General features: G+C 51.6%; 5 protein-coding genes across 12 annotated transcripts in view; 2 read left to right on the top strand and 3 right to left on the bottom strand.

The window, feature by feature from the left end:
- Nucleotides 1-371: 371 nt before the first annotated feature.
- SLC35A4 (solute carrier family 35 member A4) lies at nucleotides 372-2286 on the bottom strand. The gene has a single exon (XM_068536023.1). It carries the CDS (start codon nucleotides 2277-2279, stop codon nucleotides 1305-1307), a length of 975 nt encoding a protein of 324 aa, XP_068392124.1. The 5' UTR covers nucleotides 2280-2286; the 3' UTR covers nucleotides 372-1304.
- Nucleotides 2287-2697: 411 nt separating this feature from the next.
- Nucleotides 2698-5178, bottom strand: LOC137759601 (SLC35A4 upstream open reading frame protein). The gene is made up of 3 exons (XM_068536025.1): nucleotides 4911-5178; nucleotides 3839-3937; nucleotides 2698-2895 (listed from the first exon to the last, which is right to left on the bottom strand). Exons 1-3 carry the CDS (start codon nucleotides 4923-4925, stop codon nucleotides 2698-2700), a joined length of 312 nt encoding a protein of 103 aa, XP_068392126.1. The 5' UTR covers nucleotides 4926-5178.
- APBB3 (amyloid beta precursor protein binding family B member 3) lies at nucleotides 5143-11292 on the top strand. 2 transcript variants are annotated; one of them, XM_068536021.1, is made up of 12 exons: nucleotides 5143-5537; nucleotides 5825-5988; nucleotides 6071-6147; nucleotides 6733-6793; nucleotides 6997-7143; nucleotides 7266-7393; nucleotides 7821-7935; nucleotides 8075-8159; nucleotides 8405-8488; nucleotides 8760-8875; nucleotides 9014-9205; nucleotides 10738-11292. In XM_068536021.1, the coding sequence occupies exons 1-12, from the start codon at nucleotides 5489-5491 to the stop codon at nucleotides 10972-10974; spliced, it is 1455 nt and encodes a 484-aa protein (XP_068392122.1). In that variant the 5' UTR covers nucleotides 5143-5488; the 3' UTR covers nucleotides 10975-11292. The 2 variants fall into 2 exon arrangements, with proteins under 2 accessions (XP_068392122.1, XP_068392123.1); XM_068536022.1 differs by lacking the exon at nucleotides 5143-5537 and having other exon boundaries at nucleotides 5829-5988; nucleotides 6696-6793.
- Nucleotides 11293-12030: 738 nt separating this feature from the next.
- On the top strand, nucleotides 12031-17843 carry SRA1 (steroid receptor RNA activator 1). Its single transcript, XM_068536024.1, has 5 exons — nucleotides 12031-12101; nucleotides 12227-12352; nucleotides 15979-16184; nucleotides 17149-17257; nucleotides 17412-17843. Exons 1-5 carry the CDS (start codon nucleotides 12077-12079, stop codon nucleotides 17621-17623), a joined length of 678 nt encoding a protein of 225 aa, XP_068392125.1. The 5' UTR covers nucleotides 12031-12076; the 3' UTR covers nucleotides 17624-17843.
- Nucleotides 17844-18799: 956 nt separating this feature from the next.
- Nucleotides 18800-23313, bottom strand: part of ANKHD1 (ankyrin repeat and KH domain containing 1) — a 120468-nt gene continuing 115954 nt past the window's right edge. For all 7 annotated transcript variants that reach the window (XM_068536004.1, XM_068536007.1, XM_068536013.1 and 4 more), the window contains 2 exons: nucleotides 19307-19480; nucleotides 18800-19150 (listed from right to left, as the gene is read on the bottom strand). In XM_068536004.1, the coding sequence (XP_068392105.1) occupies nucleotide 19150; nucleotides 19307-19480 (175 nt within the window). In that variant the 3' untranslated portion in view covers nucleotides 18800-19149. The remainder of the gene's footprint in view (nucleotides 19151-19306; nucleotides 19481-23313) is intronic.

The raw sequence follows: 23313 nt of genomic DNA, 5'->3' as shown, positions 1-23313 counted from the left end.
AGAGACGACAGGCAGGAATATCAGTGAGGGATCCAGAGGAGATGAGAAACAAAACCACCTTGAGTCCTAAGAGTTCTCTAGCCTACAGTCTGCAGTTTGCCTTGCTGGGCCCAGCACTTTCTATTCCCAAGACTCCTTCCAAATTCTCTGGGGCCCAAGTTTTATGCTTCAGAGAAACTTCCAAAGCTCCGTGACAGAAAATAGTCTCGGCTCCATGGAATTCGCAAAGGAAACAATGCTGTTGGCAACAGCTGGGAGAAAACAGCCTCTTCCCTTAGTCCATAAGTCACTCCAGGATTAAGATACTCAGGGCACCAGAGGAATGAAATTATGTTTGAGAGGAGCTATGCAACACAGAAGACACAGGACAATTATGGCCAATTGTAGGAACCACCTACACCCCAGAGCACTTTATTAAGACCTTATTGCTTATACAGACACTGACTGAGCTGTACAAGTTTCCCTGTGCCTGGTCCCAGGTCACTCTGTGTAGAGTTTCCCTAGGCTGTTGGGAGCTGGGACACTGCTAGGAAAGGGCAAGACCCAGAGTGGGAAGGATGGTACCTCCTAGGAGCCATAGAGGGGGCAGCGGGCTTTGAGAGAGTCCTTAGGGTGAGCAGAGAGGTCAGGAGCGTAGCTTAAGCCAGGGCCCAGGGGCAACATTCCCTGAGATGTGTCAAGCCCCAGTCCTCTCTGAGGTTTCCAGAACAAAGGCTGGATGTGGAGAGAGCGGGGGCATTATTTCCAGGTGCTGCTGCCGCTAGGGGAGCATGGCAGAGGCCTGGGTGATGGGCATATAATGTGCAGCAACTGGGCTTTCCTACATGACAGTGGGGGGTGAGTAAGTTACGGGGGAGTCACGCACCATGGCTGGGCTGGAGCAGCCAGCACCAGGCCTGGGGGCCGTGGGTCTGCTGGGGTGATCAGAGCAGGCAAGGAAAGCCAACTGCTGCCCACACCCCACTTTAAGAAACTGCATTCATGCAGGTTGAGGCAGGGCACCTCCTCCCATCAGGCACAGTATCATTTCTCAGGCCCATGAACTGATGCTCCCCTAATTCCTTAGTCAGGAAGAACTTCTGGGGGTGTAAGAGTTTCCTTAATCAAACCCAGGCTTCAAGTCTCCCAGGCTCAACCCTCCATGCACCTACCTCCAGAGACTGACATGGCTGCTCGCACTTCCCCAGCTTTTCTCGCAAGGCACTTGTTACAGGGCTGCTGAGGGGAGGGGTCAGCACTGGGAGGTGGCTCCGATGGTGGCGCCCAATCTACAGGTCAGGAATCAGGGTGGAGGTGGTGAGGGGCTAGCGACTGCCATAGTACAGGCGCACAGCCAGGCCAATGAGCAGCGTGGCCAGGAAGAAGGCAGCCGTGAGCTGAAGCTGCAGCAGGGCTGCTGAGAGCACGGCATTGACCACTAGCGAGCAGGACACAACGAAGAGGCGTGTGATGCTGCTGCCGTGCTTCATGACAGCTGACATGAGCAGCCCATTTAGCGCCTGGCTCAGCACTACGAGTGCTGCCCATCCTGAGAAACCCTCCAGGAGCCCTGGGCCGGGGCCGCCACCTGCATGCAGACCTAGGTTCAGGAGCACACCAAAAGTGTAGAGGAAGAGGTTCTGAAGTGCCAGGGGCAGCCGCTGTCGCTTCATGAGCAGCTCTGTGTACACGGAAGACAAGCCTGAGATGAGGCAGTACAGGATGAGAAGCAGCAGTCCCAGTGGACTGATATGCAGGGGCATGGGGCCTGCAGCAGCTGCTGAAGGGGGCCCAGGAAGGGTGTTCCCAGGGTCCTGGAGGCCACCAGCTGCATAGCAGGCTCCTGCTGCCATGAGCAGCAGCAGTGCTAAGCCCTGGCGTGCAGAGAGGCGGTGTCGGAGGCAGAGGCAGTAGAACAGGGCTGTGCTTCCAATCTTGAGATTGCTCAGCACCTGGTAGGTGCTGGGGTCCATGTAACGTTGAAGGTAGATCACCAGGTTGTTGCTGGCGCCGTAGAGCAGGGCTGATAGTGCGAATGGGGCGGCCTGGCGCCAGGGTGGGGTCCCCTGGGGCCATGCTTGCCAGCCCACCAGGAGGGAGAAGGCGCACAGCAGCAGCTTGGTCAGTTCAGTCAGCAATACAGCCGAAGAGGGTCGGAAGGGCACACGGCCATCCACGTGGCACAGTGCCAGCAATGGGGCATGGGCACCGTACATGGCAGTGGACACGAGTAGCATCAGGGTCCAGCGGGCCTGCCTGGGATGGCCCAGGCCTGGCACACCCCCGTCCTCTACACTCATGCCCAAACTAGACCCTGGGTGGCCTGTGCGGCTAGCAAGGGGGGTCAGCGGGGACTGTGACACGTTTGGGGAAAATCAAGTGATGGAGCTGGCTCCCAGGGAAGAGGAGCCTTGGTACATCGCCAGAGAGAATACTGAGAATCAGAGTCAGCTGCAAACTCCACAGTAAGGGCTAGAAGAGGAAGGGGCTGGTGGTTCTAGAAGCCACTGTCTTGGGGCCAATGCCATGGGGTTATGGAGGCGAGGAGTCCAGGGTGCTGGCTGATGAGCCACTGTCCAGCCTCTGCAGGAAGGCGGCAGGAAAGCTGGAGACAGCAAATGGGTGAAAGCCGGGGAGGCCAGATATGGCATCTGTGGTTGAAAGGCCTCCACCTGCAGGTCCCAGCTGCTCATCCTGCCTCCCCCATGGGATCCAGAGCTAGTCGGGCCCCTTGCGCAGTGATCGAAGATAGTCCCTCAATGTCTTCTCCACATTGGGCACAGCATACGCCTGAGCTGCATATATGCCAGTGCAGGTGCCCACGGCAAAGCCTAATACTGCTGACGCCCTCAGTTTGGCCACCACATAGCCAGCCAGGAAGCCCTTGAGGAATGGAGAGGACAAGAGCGAGCCATCCTGTGGAGGAAAATGTAGGAGAAAATTCAGCCAGGCTCTCCCCTTCTCTACCCAGGAGCTACTCAAGCTGGGCTTAGCATGTTCCACTACCTGCTCCTCCTTACTCTGGAAAACCGTAGTATGCTCACCAAAGATTTTTTCAAGGTCCTGGGCAGAAAAAGAACCTAGGAGTCGTGATCACATAATGTCAGAACCCTGAGGTTAGAAGGCTCTAACCACAGAATCCCACTGAGAGAGATGTCCCTGAGGAATCTGACCCCTGCTTACTTCTCCAGTCTCATATCCTAGCATGCTCCCCCACTACTGCAGCCAAACTGAACTGCTTTCACCTCGCATGTTCATCATGCTACCTCCGACCACAAGGGCTTTGCCTATGCTGTTCCATCTGCCTGGAATGTTCCCTCCTCCTCCCTTCACCCAGTTAACCCCTACTTAAGATCCCAGTTCAGGGCTTCCCTGGCGGCGCAGTGGTTGAGAATCTGCCTGCCAATGCAGGGGACACGGGTTCGAGCCCTGGTCTGGGAAGATCCCACATGCCGTGGAGCGACTGGGCCCGTGAGCCACAACTGCTGAGCCTACGCGTCTGGAGCCTGTGCTCCGCAACAAGAGAGGCCGCGATAGTGAGAGGCCCGCGCACTGCGATGAAGAGTGGCCCCCGCTTGCCGCAATTGGGGAAAGCCCTCGCACAGAAACGAAGACCCAACACAGCCATAAATAAATAAATAAATAAATAAATACAAATAAATAATAAACCCAAAGTTTAAAAAAAAAAAAAAAAAAAGATCCCAGTTCAAAGGCCATTTTCTCAGGGAAACTTTCCTTGGGGTCACAGAGAACACGCCCTCAATAGCCAACCATTTGCTGAATGAATCTCTACCACCCACTCAAAAGCATATTGACCAATGAAGCCTAAGCGGGAGGCAGGGGGCAGGTGCACCTTTACCTGGTCTACACCACTGTTGACTTCGTCTTCCACACGCTGCTGCAGGCGCTCCAGCTGGTTCTTGAGAAATGCCAGGTCCTTGAGCTTGGGTAGAGAATCCTAGGACAAAAGAGAGGTTGGCTCCAGAAGGTTGACACAGCCCCATCCCCTGCTCAAGTCTATCAGAGGCTGGGGGCAGGAGGCAGTGAGCCTAAGAAACCCCTTCCTATAAAACCTTCCTGAGATGATAGTGGTAAAGGAAAAAAGTAAAAGAATTCACACGGGGGCCTGGGAGGGGGTGACCGATGGGACCTGCATCGGTAACTTACAGCAACTCTTACAGAAATTTTATACAGTAAGCGGTGAATAGAGAAGACAAGAGGGGCAGCTAGGGGACCTAGGTTTATCCGGCAAGCGCTAGTGAGTAGTAAGCTACCTGAAAGTCTATCTTGTCGTCTGTGTCCCGAGGCCTAACACAAGGACTCCAAGTACTTAGCAAATGTGTGGTTGGTGCTGAACTTCCAGACTAACGGTGAGGCAGTTCCTTGGACAATTTGGGGGTAAACCTGATTTCTGCCTAGGCTTCTCCCCCTTCCTCCCCAAACCCATCGCAAACAATGTGTGACTGGATGAGCTGGGGTTTGGTGCGGGGGGAGGGAACGTGGCTGTCTGCAAGAGTGTGGGTAAATGAATTCAGGATTTTGGTCGCACATAACGACGAAATTAGTGTGCCCAAGGAATGTGTTCGAATGCGGGTGTGTCTGTGCTGTTGGAAACTTCCTGTCTCTGGAAGGGAAATTTCGGTGGTTAGGGAACGGAGCAGAGTGAGGAACGTCTGCAAGTAACTAAGGATCATGATGGTCCGGGGTTGGGGGGTGGGGAGACACCTGGGGGATTCCCGGCTCCGCTTGCCTTGCGCAATGCTCCGCCACTCCACTTCCCATTATTGAGGCAGTCGACAGGAGTAAAAGTCCGCTCCCAGGAGAAACAAGGGGCAACCCCACCCAGAAGCCCCCCCATCTGTCGCCTCTCCCCAAGACTAAAAAAGTGTGAAGCCCACCCCAGACTGCAGACAACCCTGCAGTTCCCTCACCTTGTCATCCGCCATCTTCCCAGCCGAGCTTGTTGCGCAGGCGCAGCACCGCCTCCCTCCTGGCAAATGCTACTGCCATCTTTACTGAGGGCGCAGGCACTTCCGGGGCATTTCTGGAACGGGTGGAGGCGCTTTCCTGAAGGTCTTCTTTTCGCAGATACTCCCACGTGACCGCTCCCATTGAGACCTAGGCTGCGTGTGCGCGCGCGTAGACTACCTGAACGCCATGATCTCACTCGTGCGCGTGTGCGCTCCGCGCACGTTCGCCTGGCGGATCTTCCGCCGGTTGATGAGCTCACAATTGGGCTATGATGTCAGCGTGCGCGCCGCGGACCTTGCTCCTCCTCCAGACCTTCGCACGCCAACGCGCGGCAACTGGGGGATCCGGACGGCTGTTTTCACGCGCCACCTTTCGACGGGAGGCGCTGCTCAGGCGGGTCCTTTCCCGCCCCCAGGACCCGGCCCCTGCCCCGCCCCGTATTTGTGCGGCGCCAGCTGGCCAGGCCGATTCCGGCGCAGAGAGGCTGGACTTGTAGGCGCAGCAGCTCCGGAGGCGAGCTGGGGACGCGACCAGGGCTATGCTGGGCAAGGATTACATGCTGGCCATCATTCTGGTCAACTGCGATGGTGTGCACAGAGGGTCCCGATGGGAGGATCGGGAGCTGAGGGGGTACGAGGGAGCGCGAAAGGCTACCCCAGCCTCAAAGACAGGGAGGGGCGTACGTCTCGGAGTGAGGACCAGGGAACAAATGAACCCCGATCTTTGCACTGCAGTATCCAAGGTTGGAAGCCTGGACCCTCAGGCTGAACCTTCAGCGTTAAGTTGTGCCTTTTGGGTTGGAGGAAGGGTTATGACAAAGTGTTATTCTTAGCGCACATATATGCCTTCCTTCTCCAATCCCACGTTCCTGTAGATGACTTGTGGGGGGACCAGAGTCTGGAGGGGGAGCCAGGTTTGCCCCCTGGCTGGAGGAAGATCCGCGATGCTGCAGGTACTTATTATTGGCATGTACCCAGCGGTAGCACCCAGTGGCAGCGCCCAACCTGGGAGTCAGGAGATGCAGAGGACACAGGCACGGTAGGTGGAGTGTGAGGTGGGGGCCTGAGCTCATGTGTGGATCTAAGCCTGCTGCCACACTGACCTAGCCCCCTCTCTACAGAAGACGGAGGGAATTTGGGGACTTCGGCCCCCCAAGGGGAGATCCTTCTCCAGCCTGGAGAGCTCACTGGACCGGAGGTAACAGGGATAGGCCAGGCAAAAATGAAAGGCTTGGGGTTCCATGGCACTCAAAGATGCAGCTGGACCCACAGTCCGCTTTCCAGCACAGGTTCTGGCCTGTGTCCCATGTTTAGGGTTTTGTTATGTGTTCTTGGCTCTGTCCCATATTGTTGACTCTCCCAGTGTTTTGAGTTTTGTTCCTTGTTCCAAACTGTTTTTTGCTACATGTTGTTTTATGTGTTCTGGGTCCTGACCTCTCACGTTCTAGGCCTTGGTCACTACCCTAGGTTCTGTCCACGGAGGTTCCTAGCCTGTGTTCTAGGGTCTTCTTGTCCTGATTTGGGGCTCTGGTCCAGATTTTGGACCCTGTTCCATGTTTGTTTTATTCTGTGTCTTGTGTGTTGAATTTTCCCTCAAATTCTAAGCCATGCTTTATGTTACATTTATGTAATATGTCCTGGGCCTTGTCTCACTCTGACTTTATATTTGGGACACTATATTCTGGGTCTTATCCCACATCTTGTGCCCATCGAGTAGTCTAGTCCTCACCATTGTCCCTTCTATAGGAATTGTGGTCCTCTTACGAGCTCTGCTCTATTCCAGTAATTCTCTGTCCTGGTATGGTGAAGAATCCTACATCCAGAGAATGGAGCCAGGGGCTAAGGTAGTGACTTGGGCCTGAGGGCCAGCCCAGGGCATTGGGGAGGGTCCCAAGGGAAAGGTCAGGGGTGAGACTGGGCTGAGCAGAGGTGATCAAGGCTGAAGGGAGGTCTCAGAGGGTTTATATATGTGGAGCCTGTGGCACCTCCCACCCTACTTCACCTCTACTTACTCAGGGTCCTCCTGTCCTTTTCCTCAACCCGTCAGTGCTTTGCAGTCCGCTCTCTGGGCTGGGTAGAAGTACCTGAAGAGGACCTGGTACCAGGGAAGAGCAGTATTGCAGTCAATAACTGCATCCAGCAGCTGGCCCAGACCCGTAGCCAGAGCCAGCCCCCGGATGGTGCCTGGGGCGAGGTAAGCTGGCTGGCCCTTCAAGGGGTTCAGCCCAGCATCCAGCAGAGGTGGTTGTCCCTGAATTGCCTGTTCCTCATGGCAACCACCTTCACCTGAGCTCCGGGCTGACCTCTCCTTGGCAGGGCCAGAACATGCTGATGATCCTGAAGAAGGATGTGATGAGCCTGGTGAATCCCCTGGACCACAGTCTGATCCACCGCCAGCCTCTGGTGCACATTCGTGTATGGGGTGTGGGCAGCTCCAAGGGCCGGTGAGGACCCCTACATCCCTCGAAGTGAGAGTTGCTCCTCCCTCCCCCTTGCAGGCTGTGATCCCCGCTGATACTGACCCTCTGTACTTGAACCCCTGGACACAGGTCCTCTGACATGTACCCAAGCTCTGCCTCCCCTGCCTGGTACAGCCCTGGTTGGGGAGGGTGGGCCCAGCTCAGCAGGGACGGATGGGGGAGAGCCTGAGAGGCTGGGCTGATTCTCTCCTGTGCTCCCACATGCTTCTGGAACAGTGACAGGTGAGTGACAGCCAGGCGCCTGGAGCCCCAGCCCTGATCTCCTTGTTCCATCCCTGCCATAACCCTGACTTTCCAGCCTCCTGCAGGCACTACAGGCCCCTGTCCCTACCTAGCCTCTACCCCAGCTCCATCCCTGGCCCTGCCCTAGTCCCATCTCTGACCCTGCCAGGGACTTCGCTTTTGTGGCGGGTGACAAAGACAGCTGTATGCTCAAGTGCCATGTGTTTCGCTGTGACGTCCCTGCCAAGGCCATTGCCAGTGCCCTACACGGGCTCTGTGCCCAGGTAAGGGCCAGGAGTGGGGCAGGGAATGTGGGTATGGAGCTGGGTCTGAAGCTGCTAAGGTGGTTGGGTTAGGGTGGTATTGGCTCCCTTACCTCACTTCCCCCTCCCTACACCTCATGCTGGCTGCATTGTGTTTCAGATCTTGTCAGAGCGAGTAGGGGTCAGTGGTGATTCCCCTTGCTGCTCACTAGACCCCATCTCCCCTGAAGATCTGCCTCGACAAGGTATGGGGAGGGAAGGGCTGCACTGCACCAACAGGCTACTTTGGTGAAAGATGGGAAGGGGGTTCTGATTATTTAGTACTTCTCTGGAGAGAGAGAACTTCTGAGGTGTCCTTGTCCCAGGGATCCCAAACTCTAAATTGGAGGAACATCCATGGCCTTTTTTCTGCTAGTTCCAGTTCCCTTAGAAGTGTGGAGAAAAGGGTCATTGAGCGAGTACCCAGGCCAACTTGGTGTATATATTTCAGTGGAGCTACTGGATGCGGTGAGCCAGGCTGCTCAGAAGTACGAGGCACTGTACATGGGGACCCTGCCAGTCACCAAAGCCATGGGTGAGGACTGAGTGGGCTGGAGGGGGTGGGCTGCATAAGAGAAGAGGAAGGTGGGAAAGGAAGGATCTACCACCATTTCTAAGAGTGCTCCCATGGCCCTCTATAGCCTGGGATGTACCACCCTTCTCAACTCAGGAGTCTAAGCCTGGCTGCAGCTATTCTGTTCCCATCTCTCTGAATCCTAAGTCAGTGAGAGGGGCCTAGACACTCCCTGCAGATCTTTTGTTACGCCTGGGAGACACCATGGTGGGCTTGTCCCCCGCCCCCCCAGGCATGGACATGCTGAACGAGGCCATTGGTACCCTCACCACCCATGGGGACCGGGACACCTGGGTCCCTGCCATGCTCAGCGTATCTGACTCTCTCATGACTGCACATCCCATTCAGGTACCAGCCAGAAGAAAGTGAAGTTGGGGGCTGTGGAGGGGTGGGCGGGGATGCCAAGGGGTTACTGCTTGCTACTGGAAGTGCTCAGTGGGTCCAGCTAGTACCTGGCCCTCTAGTGACTAAGCCTGATTTGGGCAGGCAAAGGCTGGTGCAGAGGAGGAGCCACTGTGGCAGTGCCCTGTGCGCCTCGTGACCTTTATTGGTGTTGGTCGTGACCCACACACCTTTGGCCTCATTGCCGACCTGGGCCGTCAGAGCTTCCAGTGTGCGGCCTTCTGGTGCCAGCCCCATGCAGGGGGACTCTCCGAAGCTGTGCAGGCTGCTTGCATGGTGAGTTAGGGGTGGGAATGGGTGGGTGGGATTGCCCTGCAGCTGCTCTGTACTGGTGACTGGGGTTCAGGATCGGCAACCTCTCCAGAGATCACAAACCAGCCATGCCAGGGCTGAGTGTGGTTCAGTAGTATTTTGTTTGACCCTCATGCTGTTTTTAATAGGTTTTAATTAGTTGCCAATATTTAAAGGCCAGGACATTTCACATAATAATTGCTATTTGTGTTTTTCATAAAATATCAGAAGCTCTGACACTTGGGTCCACACGTATACATTTCAGCATTTAGCTGGAATTGTGTAAGGGCTGTGCCTTGAAGGGTGAGCATTGTCTTTCCTGTTTTCTCTCATTTAGATTGTTTTCTGGTTATCTGTGGGCATTTGAGTATGGGACACTTGCACTCAGTTCAGTTCACTTATTCACTCAAATACGAGTGCTTGCTGGAACTCAACCATACTTGACCCTGGGAATTCAGTGGTTTAGAGGGCATAGCCTTTGCCCTCACAGAACACTTAGGTTAGAGCAGAGACAGGCCAGAAAGAAGTTGTACACCACAGGATGATGGAGGATATGGCCCCTTCGGAGGTTCAAGAGGGCTACCTGAAAGAGGTGATAGAAAACTGAGAGTTGAAGGTCCAAGGAGGGAAGTTATCCAGGTGAAGGGGAATGGGACAGGACATGTGCCAAGTACAGGGAACCCCAGCTGTGAAGGTGAGAGGGATGTCAGTGGATTAGAGTATGTGAAAGAATCTAGTGTATCTGGAGTGCAGGGGGGGATGGAGTGAGAGATAGGGGCAGAAAGAATGGCAGAATCCAGGTCATGGAAGAACTTACAGGGTAGGGTGATGAATTTGTTTTATCTTGAGGCACTTTGAGCCATTGAAAGGTTTTGAGCAGGACAGTGAAGTCAAGTTTGGGGATTTGGAAGATCACTGAAGCTATAGTATGGGTAGAAGATTTGGAAGACACAAGAGAAGTAAGAAGACCACTTAGAACCCTGTTGAATTCAAATGAGAGAGGAGCAGAGCGGTTGCACTGGGACTGGGTTGTAGAACATCCCCTTGACTAGGGAGTCCACTTTGCCAGGGTCCAGTCCACTGCAATGAGAGATGGAGGAGAGTTAGCATAGTGGTAGGTATGGTTAAGAGCACAGGCCGTGCAATCAGAACTAGTTGTGAATTCCAATTCTATCAATTTCTGATTACGTGACCTTGGGCAAGTCATGTATTTTCTCTGAATCTCACTTCCTCATTTGCAAAATGTTGATTATAACACCCGATAAATAACTAGATCGATTAGATTATATATATATAAAGAACTTAACACAGTGTCAAGCTCTCCTTAAATGCTCAGTGAATGTCAGGTTTTAGGCTTTTGTTATTGAGCTACCTGTGAATGCTGTAGGGGCTCCAAACGTGGCAGACTACCAGCTTCATTTCCTACTGAAGCCTTGGCCGGGTCCCTGTCCTGCAGAAGCTTTCAGGGGGTCCAGGGGCAGAAAGGAGCTGGATCCTCACATTCCCCTTCTCCCTAGGTTCAGTACCAGAAGTGTCTTGTGGCCTCTGCGGCTCGAGGCAAGGCCTGGGGTGCCCAGGCCCGTGCCCGCCTGCGGCTCAAGCGGACCAGCTCTGTGGACTCCCCTGGAGGTCCCCTGCCCCTCCCCCTGCTCAAAGGAGGGGTTGGGGGTGCAGGGGCAGCCCCTCGAAAGCGGGGCGTCTTCTCTTTTCTTGATGCCTTCCGGCTGAAACCCTCTCTACTCCACATGCCCTAAATTAATCGGGGAGGACGGGGGAAGGAGGTTCTGGGTCCATGCCTGACTCTGTACCCCTTCATTCCCCAGGGGCCTGCAGCCTCTCGCCCCTTGGAGCCTTCTCTGCCTGCCCCAGTGACCCTTGCCCACCCTCTATTTATTGCCCAATTTATTGTTTATATGGATGATTGAGAGGCCCTGTACCACAGCCTAGGCCCCGGGCTCTCCTCTCCCTGGGTCCCTATGTTCCTTGCCCCTGTCCAGCCCTGGACAGTTGGCTCTACCTCAGCAACACTTTATAGCAAAATCAGTACAAATAAAAATCCCTCAGTGACCTCACTGGATGTGAGTATATTGGGCCTGGGACTGGGTTGGGAGTTAACAACCTGTATGAGATGAGTGTCTGCGTCTGTGCTTGGTGTTGGTGGCTGCAGGTAGTCACATAAGGGCATGGGAGTGTTGGAAAAATGACTTCATTTAAGAAATATATTTTTACGTATATATAGGCACTAGGCACTAAGGTCGGCACTGGAGGTATAATAAAATAGGAGTTCCACCTTCTGAACTGTCAAACAAGAGTCAAATAAACAGCACTGAAGATAATATGTAGTACAACTGGAAAATCTCAGAAGGTTGTGGGAGCTCAGGTGAGACACCTGAAGTACGTGGTCTGAGGTGCTTTCAGTGTGCTAGGCTTCCTGATAAATACGTTCCAGCCGAGAGAGTGTAAACGTTCAGGAAAGTGGACAGAGGTTCTGGAAGTCCACCTGGCTAGATCACAGTGGGGGCATGTGTGGGACAGGAGCTTCTGGTGGTTTAAACTTGCTCCTGAGAGCAACTGTGAGATTTGGAGAGGGAGAACCCACTTGGGCTCCTAGAGCGCCACCCCCTGGAAAACAGCCCCACTTGGTACCCTACTAGGGCCCCGTGCGTTATTAGCTGGAATAGATTTAGAGTTCCTTCGGGAGTTGGAGCAGGGCCTCGACGGTGATTCCCAGCGTTTCTGAACTGTCCAACCTGGAGGGCTCCAGGCAACCAGCCCTGCCGGGGGCGTGCCCCAGCCGGCTCGGGTGCGGCCGCCCCGGAAGTGACGTGATGCCCCGCTGGCCGTGCGGAAGTGGAGATGGCGGGGCTGTACGTGAAACCGGGTGAGCGCGGCGGGTGGGCTGGGGCTCTGGGTCTACCGCCGGCCCAGGCTGCGGGCGGTTACCGCGCGGGGTGCGGACCCTCTGTCGCCCCCGGGCTCGCTTCACACGTCCTCTCACCTTCGCAGGCAACAAGGAGCGGGGCTGGAACGATCCGCCGCAATTCTCATACGGGCTGCAGACCCAGGCTGGCGGACCCAAGCGCACGCCGCTCACCAAGAGGGTCGCCGCTCCCCAGGATGGATCCCCCAGAGGTGCGTGGGGGCCCTGTGTGCCGCCGAGAATGGGCGGTGCCAGGGATAAGCTTGTACCGTGGGCCTTTTTTGCTCTCTGAGGACTTCCTGAGGAGAGAGGTTGGAGCCCCAGAAAGGGGCCCAGTTCTGGCCCTTTTCCGAGCTCTTTACCTGTTGCCCAGGTAAATAATTGGTACGTTGGTCTCAAAAGAATCTCTCTGTGCTTTCGCCCTAGGTGATCTCATCCAGACATACGGTTTTTAATATAGTTTTTAATTCCCAAATTATTTTCAAATCCTATTTCCAACCTGGATCTTTTCTCAGAACCCCATCGTGGTATACCCATTTGTCTCTTCTTCCTCGTCACTTGACTGTATGATAAGCATCTCAGATTTAACGTGTTATTCATTTAATCAGTATCATCTACTGAGCACCTACTGTGTTTGAAGGCAAACTAAACAGCAGTGAACAAGACAAAAGTTTTGTTTTCTTGGGAGTCCACACTATCGCTTTGGAGATAGATGAAATGGTGGTAGGGGCTTTGCAGAGAAATAAAACAGGGTGATGTAAGAGTGACGGGGTAACTAAGGTACCTGAGGGGCTGACACTTGAGCTGAAATCTGAATGATTAAAAGCTAGCCACACAAAGATCAGGTGCAAGAGCATTCAGGGCATTGGAAACAGCTACTGCAGGAGCCCTGAGATAAGTTTGGCAAATTCAGAGACTGAAGGAATATCTGATGGCTAGAGCACAGTGGGCTAGGGATAGAGATTAAGATCTGAGAAGTACGCAGGGGGCCAGATCATAGTGGGTTTTTGTAAACCAGGATAAGGAGTTTGTATTTTAATCTACGTAAAGTGGAAGCCATGGAAAAATTTAAAGTAGAGGAGGGCGTCCTTTTCCCCTGAGCATTTCCCGTGCCAATAGGTGGATCTGTGGCCCTGAAAAGGGAGCTCAAATTCAGCTCTTTTCACTCCTCTCTTATCCACACCCGTAACATTGCAGAGTTATAATATAAATCAGAGTTTCTTAACCTTAGCACTAATGGCATTTTGGGCCAGATAATTCTTTTTTGTGAGAGACTGTCCCATACATTGTAAGATGTCTGCAGCATCCCTGGCCTCTACTCACTAGATGTCAGTAGCACCCACCCATTTGTGACAGCCAAAAGTGTCTCCAGACATTTGTCCTGGGGGCAAAATCTCCCCAGGTTGAGAAACACTGACTTATATCTTTAAAAAGACCACTGTGTCTCCTGTGTGGAAAACAGATTTTAGGGAAGAAGTGGAAAGACAAATTAAGAGGCTATTATGCTAACATAGGTAAGATGTAATGATGATTTGGACAAGGGTTGGAGTACTAGAGGTGGTAGGAATTGGATGGATATAAGATATGGAGAAAGTCAGCAGGAATGAGTAGGTATAGTAGGTGAGGTGAAAGAAGAAGCAATGTAACATACATTTTTTCACTTGAGGAACTGGATGGTGTTGTTCATTGATATGGGATAACTGGGTTTTGGTGGGTGAGGAAAAAAGCAAGCTTTCTGTCTTGGCCATGTTAAATTTGGGCTGCTACTCTGGGGAGAGGTCTAGGCCAGAATTACAGAAATGTGTCACTGTCACATGGATGGTATTTGAGGTCATGGGCTTGAATAAAGAGTGTGTGTGGATAGAGGCCTAAAGAGGATCCAAGACAGAGCCCTAAGGTGCTCTAGCATTTCAGGGTTGAACAGGGAAGGAATTAGCAAATGAGACTGAGAAAGAGCAAAAGAAGTAAGAAGAAAAGTAACATTTACTCTGGGAGAGATTAAAATCTTGATTCAACCCTGATGAATGCTGCTGAGAGGTTAAATAAGATGGAGAAAAGGGACCACTTGATTTGACAAACGTAACAATCACTAGTGACCCTAACAAAAGCAGTCAGGAGTGATGAGAGCAGAAACCCAGCAGGAATGGGCTGAGGAGAGAATGTGAAAAGTGGAGAGAGTAACTGTAGTCAGCTCACTGAAGAAATTCTCCTGTAAAGCAGAGATGAGAAATAGGGCAGTGCCTGAGGATGCAGCGTGAGGTAAGGGATGGTTCTGTATGCTGATGGGATTGTTTAGTAGAGAGGGAGAACTGATGGCACAGGAGAAAAGGGATAACTGCAGGAGGGAAGCCTAGAGAAGGCAAGAGAGGCGGGGATGCAGAGTACAGCTGCAGAGATGGCCTCTGATAGGAACAGGAACCTTTCATCTATTAGAGGAGGAAGGAAAGCAGCCACAGATGCAGGTGGGTTAGTAGAACTGGTGGTGAGAAGATGAGAGTGTTCCTGTTCAACGACCTTTATCTTCTCAGTGAAATATGAGGTAGGGTCAGAAGTAGAGAGACAGCAGGGAAAGGAAAATAAAAGGAGAAGGTAGAAGAGTTTAGAGGAGATAAGATGTGAAAATAGTTGTTCTGAAGAGTGGAAAAATGAGGCAAAGTATATGATCTCCAGGCAATGTTGAATGCCCTTTAAAATCTGTAGCTATGAATTTAAAGGGAGTGAGTTTAATGCACCTCGAAAATCTGAGTAGCTGAGCTGGAAGGGTAGGAGGGGTGGTCATTGTTGCTGAGAACAAGGCAGAGAGGGATGGGAGGCTGAGGTTGGGTGGAAAAAATGGTTATTGGAGGTGAGAAGGTCAAATTGACAGACCAAATTAGATGAATTATCATCCATGTGGATGTTGATACCTAAAAGTAATTTTTGACTTTTCTCCTCCAGTTTTCTCATTTTCCATAGTGATTCCACCATCCCATGATTAAAGTCAGAAACCAAGAGTCATCCTTGGCTTCTCTCTCCTTCACCCCCTGTTCCATCAAGATCTGTTCTACCTCCTCTTAAATATATATCTCAGACCACTCCATTTCCCCTCATCTACTCTTTCACTGTAGTCCATGCCAGCATTCTCTTTCCTGGACTATTGTTAACCTGCCCTCCTCTACCTATTCTCATCAGCTTTTCACAGACCATACAGAGTGTGAACGTCATAAAAAACAAGTTTAGTGACATCAGTCCCTGCTTTTATAAACCTGCAGTGGCTTCCTGTTACCGTTAATGGAGTAATGGCTCAAGACTAAACTCCTCCAAAGCCCTGCAGGGTCTGGATCCCTGCTTACCTCTCCAGTGAAAGCTCATACTACTTTCTTCAGTGTTAATCATTTCCAGCCACACAGGCCTTGTTTCTGTTCCTTGAACAAGTCAGGACTTTTTCCACCTCTTGGGCCCTTCCCTTACCTCTGCCCTAGTACATGGTTCCTTCAACTCTGTATGGCTGCATCTATCTCATCCAAGTTCTTAACTTTGTGAGCACTTTTTGCTACACACTAATGTAGCAGCTGTACCTATATTCTTACTTAATCATCATTGCAACCCTGTGAAATAAGTACTATTCCTATAATATCCCCATTTTACAGAAGAGGAACCCAAGCTCAGAGGTTAAGGGTAACTTGCCATATGTCACATAGTGTGTGAGCTGGGATAAACTTAGATATCATCTTATAAGGCCTTCTTTGAACACTCAGGCTAGGTAGGTCCCTCTACTATTCCTCTTTATCACATCATCCATTTTATTTCTTTGTACCTATTTAAGCCATGTTTGCTTGATCCTGCTTTACCTTTTCAGTCCCCACCTTAGAGACATCTCCTGGGGCCCCCCCAATGGGGCCTCCACCTCTGTCAAGTAAGGCTTCCAGACCCCCATTTGTGGGGAGTTGTCCTCCCTCCAGCATGGAGCCCACAAATTTCCCAGTCGTTGAGTCTGAGATTCTGCTGGAAGATGTATTGAGACCTTTGGAACGGGCATTGGAGGATTGCCGTGGCCACACAAAGGTAAGTGGGAAAGCTCCCATCAACAGCCAGATGCAAGTATGACTCTCAAAGGTAGACCCTCTGACCCTATGGGCAATGGCTCTTAATCCTTTCTGAGTTATGAACCCCTTCAGAATTTGCTAAGGACTTCCTAGAAAAATGAACACAGGATTTAGGAGGGTTCACAAGCCTCAGAAGAGGCTTATAGGAACAAGAATTGAATTCAACTCCCATTAGTGACAATAACAGCCTGATTTACGTACCTCTAGGCCACTGAGAACAGACCCTGCTGATATTATGCTTAGGGAGGGGAAAAAAAACCCCAACAACAACAGCCCCTTTTTTTATTGATAATGTTTCCTAAGTTCTCTGGAGGCAAGGGATCTGAGGAGTCTTAAAGGAAAGTAGCAGAGGGGCTTCCCTGATGGCGCAGTGGTTAAGAATCCGCCTGCCAATGCAGGGGACATGGGTTCGAGCCCTGGTCCGGGAAGATCCCACATGCTGCAGAGCAACTAAGCCCGTGCACCACAACTGAGCCTGCGCTCTAGAGCCCGTGCTCCGCAACAAGAGAAGCCACCACAATGAGAAGCCCGTGCCCAGCAACGAAGACCCAACGCAGCCAAAAATAAATAAATAAAATAAATAAGTTTATATAAAAAAAAAAAAAAAAAGGAAAGTAGCAGAGCGATCTTCACCTCTTTGGTCCTTAGTTTCCTTATTTGTAAAGCAGCACTATAGAATTAATTTCTGAGCATATGAGAAACTCCAGAAATTTAAAAATTCTAGCCATACATGCATTTTTCTTGAGAAGATCCATAGATTTCATCAGATTCTTAGTGGGGCCTCTAATCTTTGCGTAAAGAACCATAACTCTTAGAGTGTAAAGTTCCTGGGCCAGACAAAGCAGGTGCTTCCTATATGGTGCTCCTTTCCCTGCCCCTGTTGGGCTGGCAGCACTGACTTGGAGGGGGCTTCTGTCTCTCAGAAGCAGGTATGTGATGACATCAGCCGACGCCTGGCTCTGCTGCAGGAACAGTGGGCTGGAGGGAAGCTGTCAATGCCTGTAAAGAAGAGGATGGCTCTGCTGGTGCAAGGTGTGGCTGGGTCCCTTGGTATAGCCTAAGTCCCTCATCCTGCCATGGTTGTCCAAGTTGGACTAGGTGCTGAGATTTTGACTGGTTGGGAGGGGAGCAGTTGCAGCTATGTTTTTTGCTCCAGGTTTCTTGCTCAGCCCCTCTCTCTCCTCAGAGCTTTCAAGCCACCAGTGGGATGCAGCAGATGACATCCACCGCTCACTCATGGTTGACCATGTGACTGAGGTCAGTCAGTGGATGGTGGGAGTTAAAAGATTAATTGCGGAAAAGAGGAGTCTGTCTTCAGAGGAGGAGGCCAATGAAGAGAAATCTGTAGCCACAGCTGAGCAGAACCAGACCGTGCCAGGCATCCAACACGATCCTTAATCCTATGGGTTCCCCAGATTGATCTCACACCATCTCTTATGCCTTGGCATGGGAGGCCTTCCCTAACTTGGCTCCCTTTTACCACTTGGGAGACTGTCTGCCCCATTGGGGTGTTTGGCCTGACCCATCTCTGGGGGAAGAGGTCCCTCCTGGACCACAGGGAGGCCGCTTGTTACCCATACCGTATGCATTTCAATAAAAACATCTCAATGTGGTGGGACCTGGGTAGGAGAGATGAGCCCTTCCTATGCCAAACTGGTTTCCTCTGGTGTCCTTAACTGCCCTGCTCGCTGTGCACCGTGCACACCTCTGTTCTTCCTCTATTCATCATGAATGGCCTCGCTAGGCGTGAGTAGACTACTGCCTGCCACTCTCCCCCAAATTAGAAACATACATCCCTTGCTGGGCTGAGTAACCCTATGTTTGGATGATTTTGTTTCAGTATGGGAACAGAGGCTCAAATAGCATGGGGAGATTTTTTTCCCTCAAAAAAAGGAGACTGACCTATTTGCATTGCATCACCCTTGAGGTATGCAAGTGCTACAGAGATTAGAACCTAGCTGTATAAATTGAAGGTGAAAAAGACCAGATTGCTGACATATGGGATCATGATTTTTTTTTTTCAGGGGACGGGGAGAGTAGGATTATGACTCTTTATCTGACTCACCAAATAAACTTCTGCCTCTGTTTGGGCCCTAAGGTCTTCTAACGCTTTGAGGACAACAGAACCAGGTGGAAGGGGCCAGGAGGCTCATATCATGCTGTGAGAAGGGAGAGTACAGGTTTCCAGTGCTGGAATATAGTTGGTACTTACAGGTGGGAGGCAGAAAAGGTATGGGGAGAGACAAAAGAAGGCTATAGGCTGGGACAGTGCCTCTTTTCTCCTGCTTTGGAAAAGCTAAGGAGGGACTGGTAGAGAGGCCTGATTCCAGGAAGGCTGCTTCCTGGAAAGGCTGCAACAGCCCTTGGCAGGGGTCAGGCTATTGCTGTTTATGGTTTGGCAGCTCCTATGGCCTGCCCCCAAAGCTTGCCTCAGGCTCTAAGTGCTGCTGGAAGTGGGCCCAGTGGGAGCTGGGAAGGAACCTGGGACCTCTGATCCTAACCAGGTTTGCTGGGACCCTTAGCTTTATGACTGAGATGGGAAGATCAGCATTGAGGAGAACACTGGAGCCAAGGCATTTCTTTGAATGTTTACTAAGCAGTCAGACAGTGACATTCTCCATCCCCCAGCCCCAGCCCCAGCCTCAGCCTGAGCCAAGGGCCAGGGGTTGGGAGGAGTGCCTACAGACCAAAGAGTAGCAGAACTAAGGGCTTGGCAAGTTGCCCATTCCTATCCCCGGTCTAGCTGCCTCAGAGCTAAGGGAGGCCCAGAACCACCATATCACCCCATTCTGGATTAGATGAGGCCAGCTGGCCTTTGGATACCCCAGAGAAAGGAGGTAGCAGCAGCAGCGTGAGGGATTCCTCTTACTCCACACACAGGGTCATCTTCACTGGATTAGATGTCCATTTCAAACTGTGCGTCATCTGGAGAGAGAAAAGGCAGGAGGACTGGTTGCTGGGCTGGGGTCTGCAGGTTCAGTGTCAGTGAAGAAGCCCCTCTCAGAATCGAACCCCCACTCTACTTAACTGGGGCATTTGGGCTCAAAGCCATTTTTAAATTTGGGGGCCTGCTTTCCTTACCAGGTATCTCTTCCTCTGTCTCCTTCTGCTCCTTCCGCTCCTTGAGCCTGGAGGGTGGGGCTGTTGGAGGAGTTGTGACCCCGGGAATCTGAGGGAGGCAGCAGGGGGGCGTCTGGGCAATGGGTGAGTTCTTGCACTCCAGCAGGAACTTTCGGTCGTAGATGATCCTGGTGCCTGTCAAGGGGTAGGGGCTAGGTAAGAGGCAGGAGCTTGGGTACAGAGCTGTCTGGGACCCCAGACACAGGCCTTTTAGGGACCAAGGGGTCACATCTTCCCATTTTTCAAAGGGCTACTGCTCTGCAGCCCGGCCAGGATCTCAGCTGACTAGGCTTCACAGCACTTAAAGTCTCCTGGGCCTACCCAAGATGTGTCTAAGCACCATAGAGCAAGTGGGGCATCCCAGCTGGTTTAGGCAGGGGCTTTTAGTTTAGGGGAGCTTCAGGTCTTGGCTCTAGGAGGAGCACCAAACTTGGAGCTCAAGTATTTAAGGAGGCTCCTGTCCTGCTCTGCTGGCTCTGGAACTTCATTGCTTTGGTTCACAAGGGAGGGCCTAGCCCTCCAGCCTCAGTTGGATGAGGAAGCCAAGAGCAGATACGAAGGCTGGTGCTGCCACCTGGGCTCTGATATCCTGCAGGGAGGAGCGGTGTTCCTCCTGTGAAATACAGGGACACACTGTTCTTATCCTGACCCCTCCCAAGTCCTGTCAGGCTCAGCTCAGCCTAGAGCAACTTGGCCCCAATCATGTCCTCAAAAGGCCCTACCCTGTTCTCACCCCTCCCCTTCGCCTCCCCGGCAGGAACCCCTGAATAGGCATGATCCCAGGCTGCTCCACCAATCTGCCACTAGTCAAGCCAGCCAGCGCAGAGACCCGAAGCTCCTGCCCCCAACTGCCAGAGTCCTGCATTTGCAGCTTTGCAAGACCCGGTTGCTTCCTGCTGAAGCCACACTCAACTGGGGCCTCGGCTTCTGCTCCCAGGTGGCAAGTCAGGAGGGCTGGGTGAGCAAGGAGCCCAGAACCCAGGCCATAGTGATGATTTCTGCCCAGTCACTAGGAAACTAGGCACAAGGCCGTGTTGCATCACTTTGAGAATTTAGGGAACTGGGCTTCGGCTCCAAGCACCCACCCCCCTCAAAGCTACAACCTGCAGAAGGGCCTGCAGGCAAGTCCAAGCTCGCACCTCCCCGCCCACGTCCCGCGACACGCACACGCTGGCCTGGCCGCTGACCTCCGGGGGTAGTGGCGTATAGTGTGCCCCCCAGCGTGGTGCTGTAGCAGTCAGGCAGCCAGTCCCTGCCCCCGGGAATCGGGCAGCTGGTGGATGTGGACATAGCGCGGGCGGGACGAGCAGGAAGGCAGCGGCTGGTGCTGGTGTTGAGGACGCGGGGCGCAGCCGAGTCTGAGGCGGACTCAGTTGACCACGTGCGGCCGCAGCAACAACACCAGGAACAACGTCAAGCCGGGGGCGGGCCGGCCGTCAATCAACCCGATGATCCCGCCCTACCCTCGCGGGAGGAAGCACCAAACAGCAAAAGTTGGAAGGAGTTCCAGGAGCCTCACCAGCCTCCAGTTCCTCCTGGCCCAAAATTGGCCAGCCTGCCTATACCTATAAGCGCTGCAGCTACTCAGCTATTTACTATTTACTGTTTACAGCGGGCGCTGGGGACAGGTGAGGTATGGCACACGTTATTGCCATGTATTAATTCATCCATTCCTCTCAACAGTTTTGGACAGTAAAGCACTGTTATTAGCCACATTTTACAGGTGAGGACACCAAAGTCCAGAGAGGTTAGGTCATGGTTCAAAGTCACGGATTTTGTAGGAGGGGGAGCTGGGATTCATACCTGTGTGTGTCTGATTCAAGTGTGTGCCCCTAGGCACAGCTGTGTAATGCCTCCCATTAATCAATTTCAGTACAGGGTGAAAAGTGCCTTGATGGCCTGGTGCACAGCCATCAGGGTAGGTCAGGGAGGGAGAGTGGGCCTTCTGGAAGAAGTGATACCTGCACTGATTAAAGTATGAATAAAGGTTGGAAGATAGGAGAGGCCAGTTCTTTGATCTCTCTGTCACAGCTAACCTCAGGAAACTAAGGAAGGACTGGGGGCTGGTGAGGAGGGCTTGGTCTTTAGCCCTCTGGAAAGTAAGATCAGAGAGGCTGGCCTTTAAAGAGAAGATTTTTTGATGTAGGCACAGTGACATGAAAGGAGGCAGGAGAGAGGTAGTGGGAGAGTAAGTACTAAGTCTAGTACCTGTATACACAAAAAATCTCGACTTGACCCAGTTGTCTGCTGTTTGGCTTCCTCAGAGTCACTATACCCTCAGAAATGCCACCCCACCACCAATTAATTGTAGACCACCTGACTTCATGCATTTATCAGTACTACTTCAGCACTGGCTTCATCAGATTTTCCCTCAGCTCTGATTTCTTGACTCATTTAAAAAGACTATTTTACAAGTCATTGCTGCTCAAATTTTAATGTGCACATAAAGCACCTGGAGATTTTGTTAAAATGAGGATTCTGATACAGTAGGTGGGACTTGAAATTCTGGGTTTTTAATAAAATCCCAGGTGATGTAGACCCTTAGGTCTGCATGTCCTTAGAATCACACTTCAGGTAGCAAGGATATGTATATTTTATTGTTCCAAAAAGGTTTTTGAGCCTCTTACAAAGTGGTGTATGCCTAAATAAAGTGTCTTAGCAATGAAGTGCTGGAGGGTAAGGCTTGGGATCAGATTGTGGAGGAACCATCTATGACAACTCAACTTTTAAGCAAGGTAAGTAGTCTAGTGAGGGGAGTGGGAGATGGGGTGGAGGACAGTGAGACTGGAGGTAAAGACTCCAGCCTAGTGAAATAGGGTAGGCAAAAAGGCAGTTGCTGCGACGATGGAGAGAAGTGGAGGGGATCCAGATACACAGAGGAGGAAGGGTAAGGTGACTGACTTCAGGGTGGGGTGGGAGAGGAGATAAGCTAGGATAATTCCCAATCTTCTGACTTGAGAGTCTTGGTAGCGAGTAGTACCACCTAATATAATAGGGAAAACAAGGGGAGGGGCATATCTTATATTGGGGAATATATAATGTGTGTGGAATGTTCAGATGGAGAAGCACAGTAAGGAGCCAGATATACAGGTCTGAAGCTACAGAGGGAGAACTCTGGGCAAGTGATTCAGATCTGGGTGGAGTAAAATCCAAGAGTATAGGATGAGATTACCTGGGGAGAAGATACACCAAAAGAAGAGACCTGAGCATATCAACATTTATTTAAGGGGTAGTGGAGGAAGGAGACTGAGAAAGACCAGTGAGTAGGAGAACGAGAAGTGTCAAAGGTTTTCAAGAAGGATCAGTGTGGAAGTGATCCTTCTATTAATCTCTAATATAAAACAACAGCAGCAGTTACAGACTTATAGCAGTCTTACTACTATAAGAGTACTACTAGAAGTGTACTTTTCTTGAGACACTGTGTGCTATAAGGGCTGGGGAACTAGAGAATAGGTAGTTGGTTTTCGAGAGAAAACCAGATTCATCATCCATTCAACCAGGATGAAGGACCAAGAGTTTAAATCAGAGGTTTTTCAACACTGATTGCCCATTACAGTATAGAAGCTTCCAAAAAAGAAAAAAACCAAAAACTTATGCTCAGGTCCCAACCCCAGAGATCTGATTAAACCTGTAGGGGAATACCAGGTCTCTGCCACCAGGCAAATTACTTTGAACTCACGTCAGTACCATTAAGATAAAACAGGAAGAGGTGAAAAGTAATCACAAAATAGGTTTGCAATCTGATCATTAGATTCACGATCTTGCTTTCCAAATTAGGTCTTCAAGCCCAAGCTCCTGCCCTTTTTTGGAGGTGGTCTTAACACACTCAAGTTTCTCTCACCCATTTCCTACAGGAGAGAGTGAAGGTAAAGTAACCTGTCAAATAACATTGACACACGGTGACAAATCTTTGAGGAATAGAAAATGCAGCATTATCAGAGTCCCTCACCCCAGAACAGGGTCCACTG

The sequence above is a fragment of the Eschrichtius robustus genome, chromosome 2, assembly GCF_028021215.1.
Source record: "Eschrichtius robustus isolate mEscRob2 chromosome 2, mEscRob2.pri, whole genome shotgun sequence".
Taxonomy (NCBI): domain Eukaryota; kingdom Metazoa; phylum Chordata; class Mammalia; order Artiodactyla; family Eschrichtiidae; genus Eschrichtius; species Eschrichtius robustus.
This window is presented reverse-complemented; position numbering and strand designations above follow the sequence as displayed.

Bases quoted from the DNA above. Each gene is read 5' to 3' on its own strand.
- APBB3 (XM_068536021.1), top strand. From the start codon at position 5,489: ATGCTGGGCAAGGATTACATGCTGGCCATCATTCTGGTCAACTGCGAT. The intron at 5,989-6,070 runs GTAGGTGGAGTG...CCCTCTCTACAG, and splicing joins ATGCAGAGGACACAGGCACG to AAGACGGAGGGAATTTGGGG. The intron at 8,876-9,013 runs GTACCAGCCAGA...TGATTTGGGCAG, and splicing joins TGACTGCACATCCCATTCAG to GCAAAGGCTGGTGCAGAGGA.
- LOC137759601 (XM_068536025.1), bottom strand. The intron at 2,896-3,838 runs GTAAAGGTGCAC...TTTCCTCCACAG, and splicing joins TCAACAGTGGTGTAGACCAG to GATGGCTCGCTCTTGTCCTC.
- SLC35A4 (XM_068536023.1), bottom strand. From the start codon at position 2,279: ATGAGTGTAGAGGACGGGGGTGTGCCAGGCCTGGGCCATCCCAGGCAG.
- SRA1 (XM_068536024.1), top strand. From the start codon at position 12,077: ATGGCGGGGCTGTACGTGAAACCGG. The intron at 12,102-12,226 runs GTGAGCGCGGCG...TCACCTTCGCAG, and splicing joins GGGGCTGTACGTGAAACCGG to GCAACAAGGAGCGGGGCTGG. The intron at 17,258-17,411 runs GTGTGGCTGGGT...CTCTCTCCTCAG, and splicing joins GATGGCTCTGCTGGTGCAAG to AGCTTTCAAGCCACCAGTGG.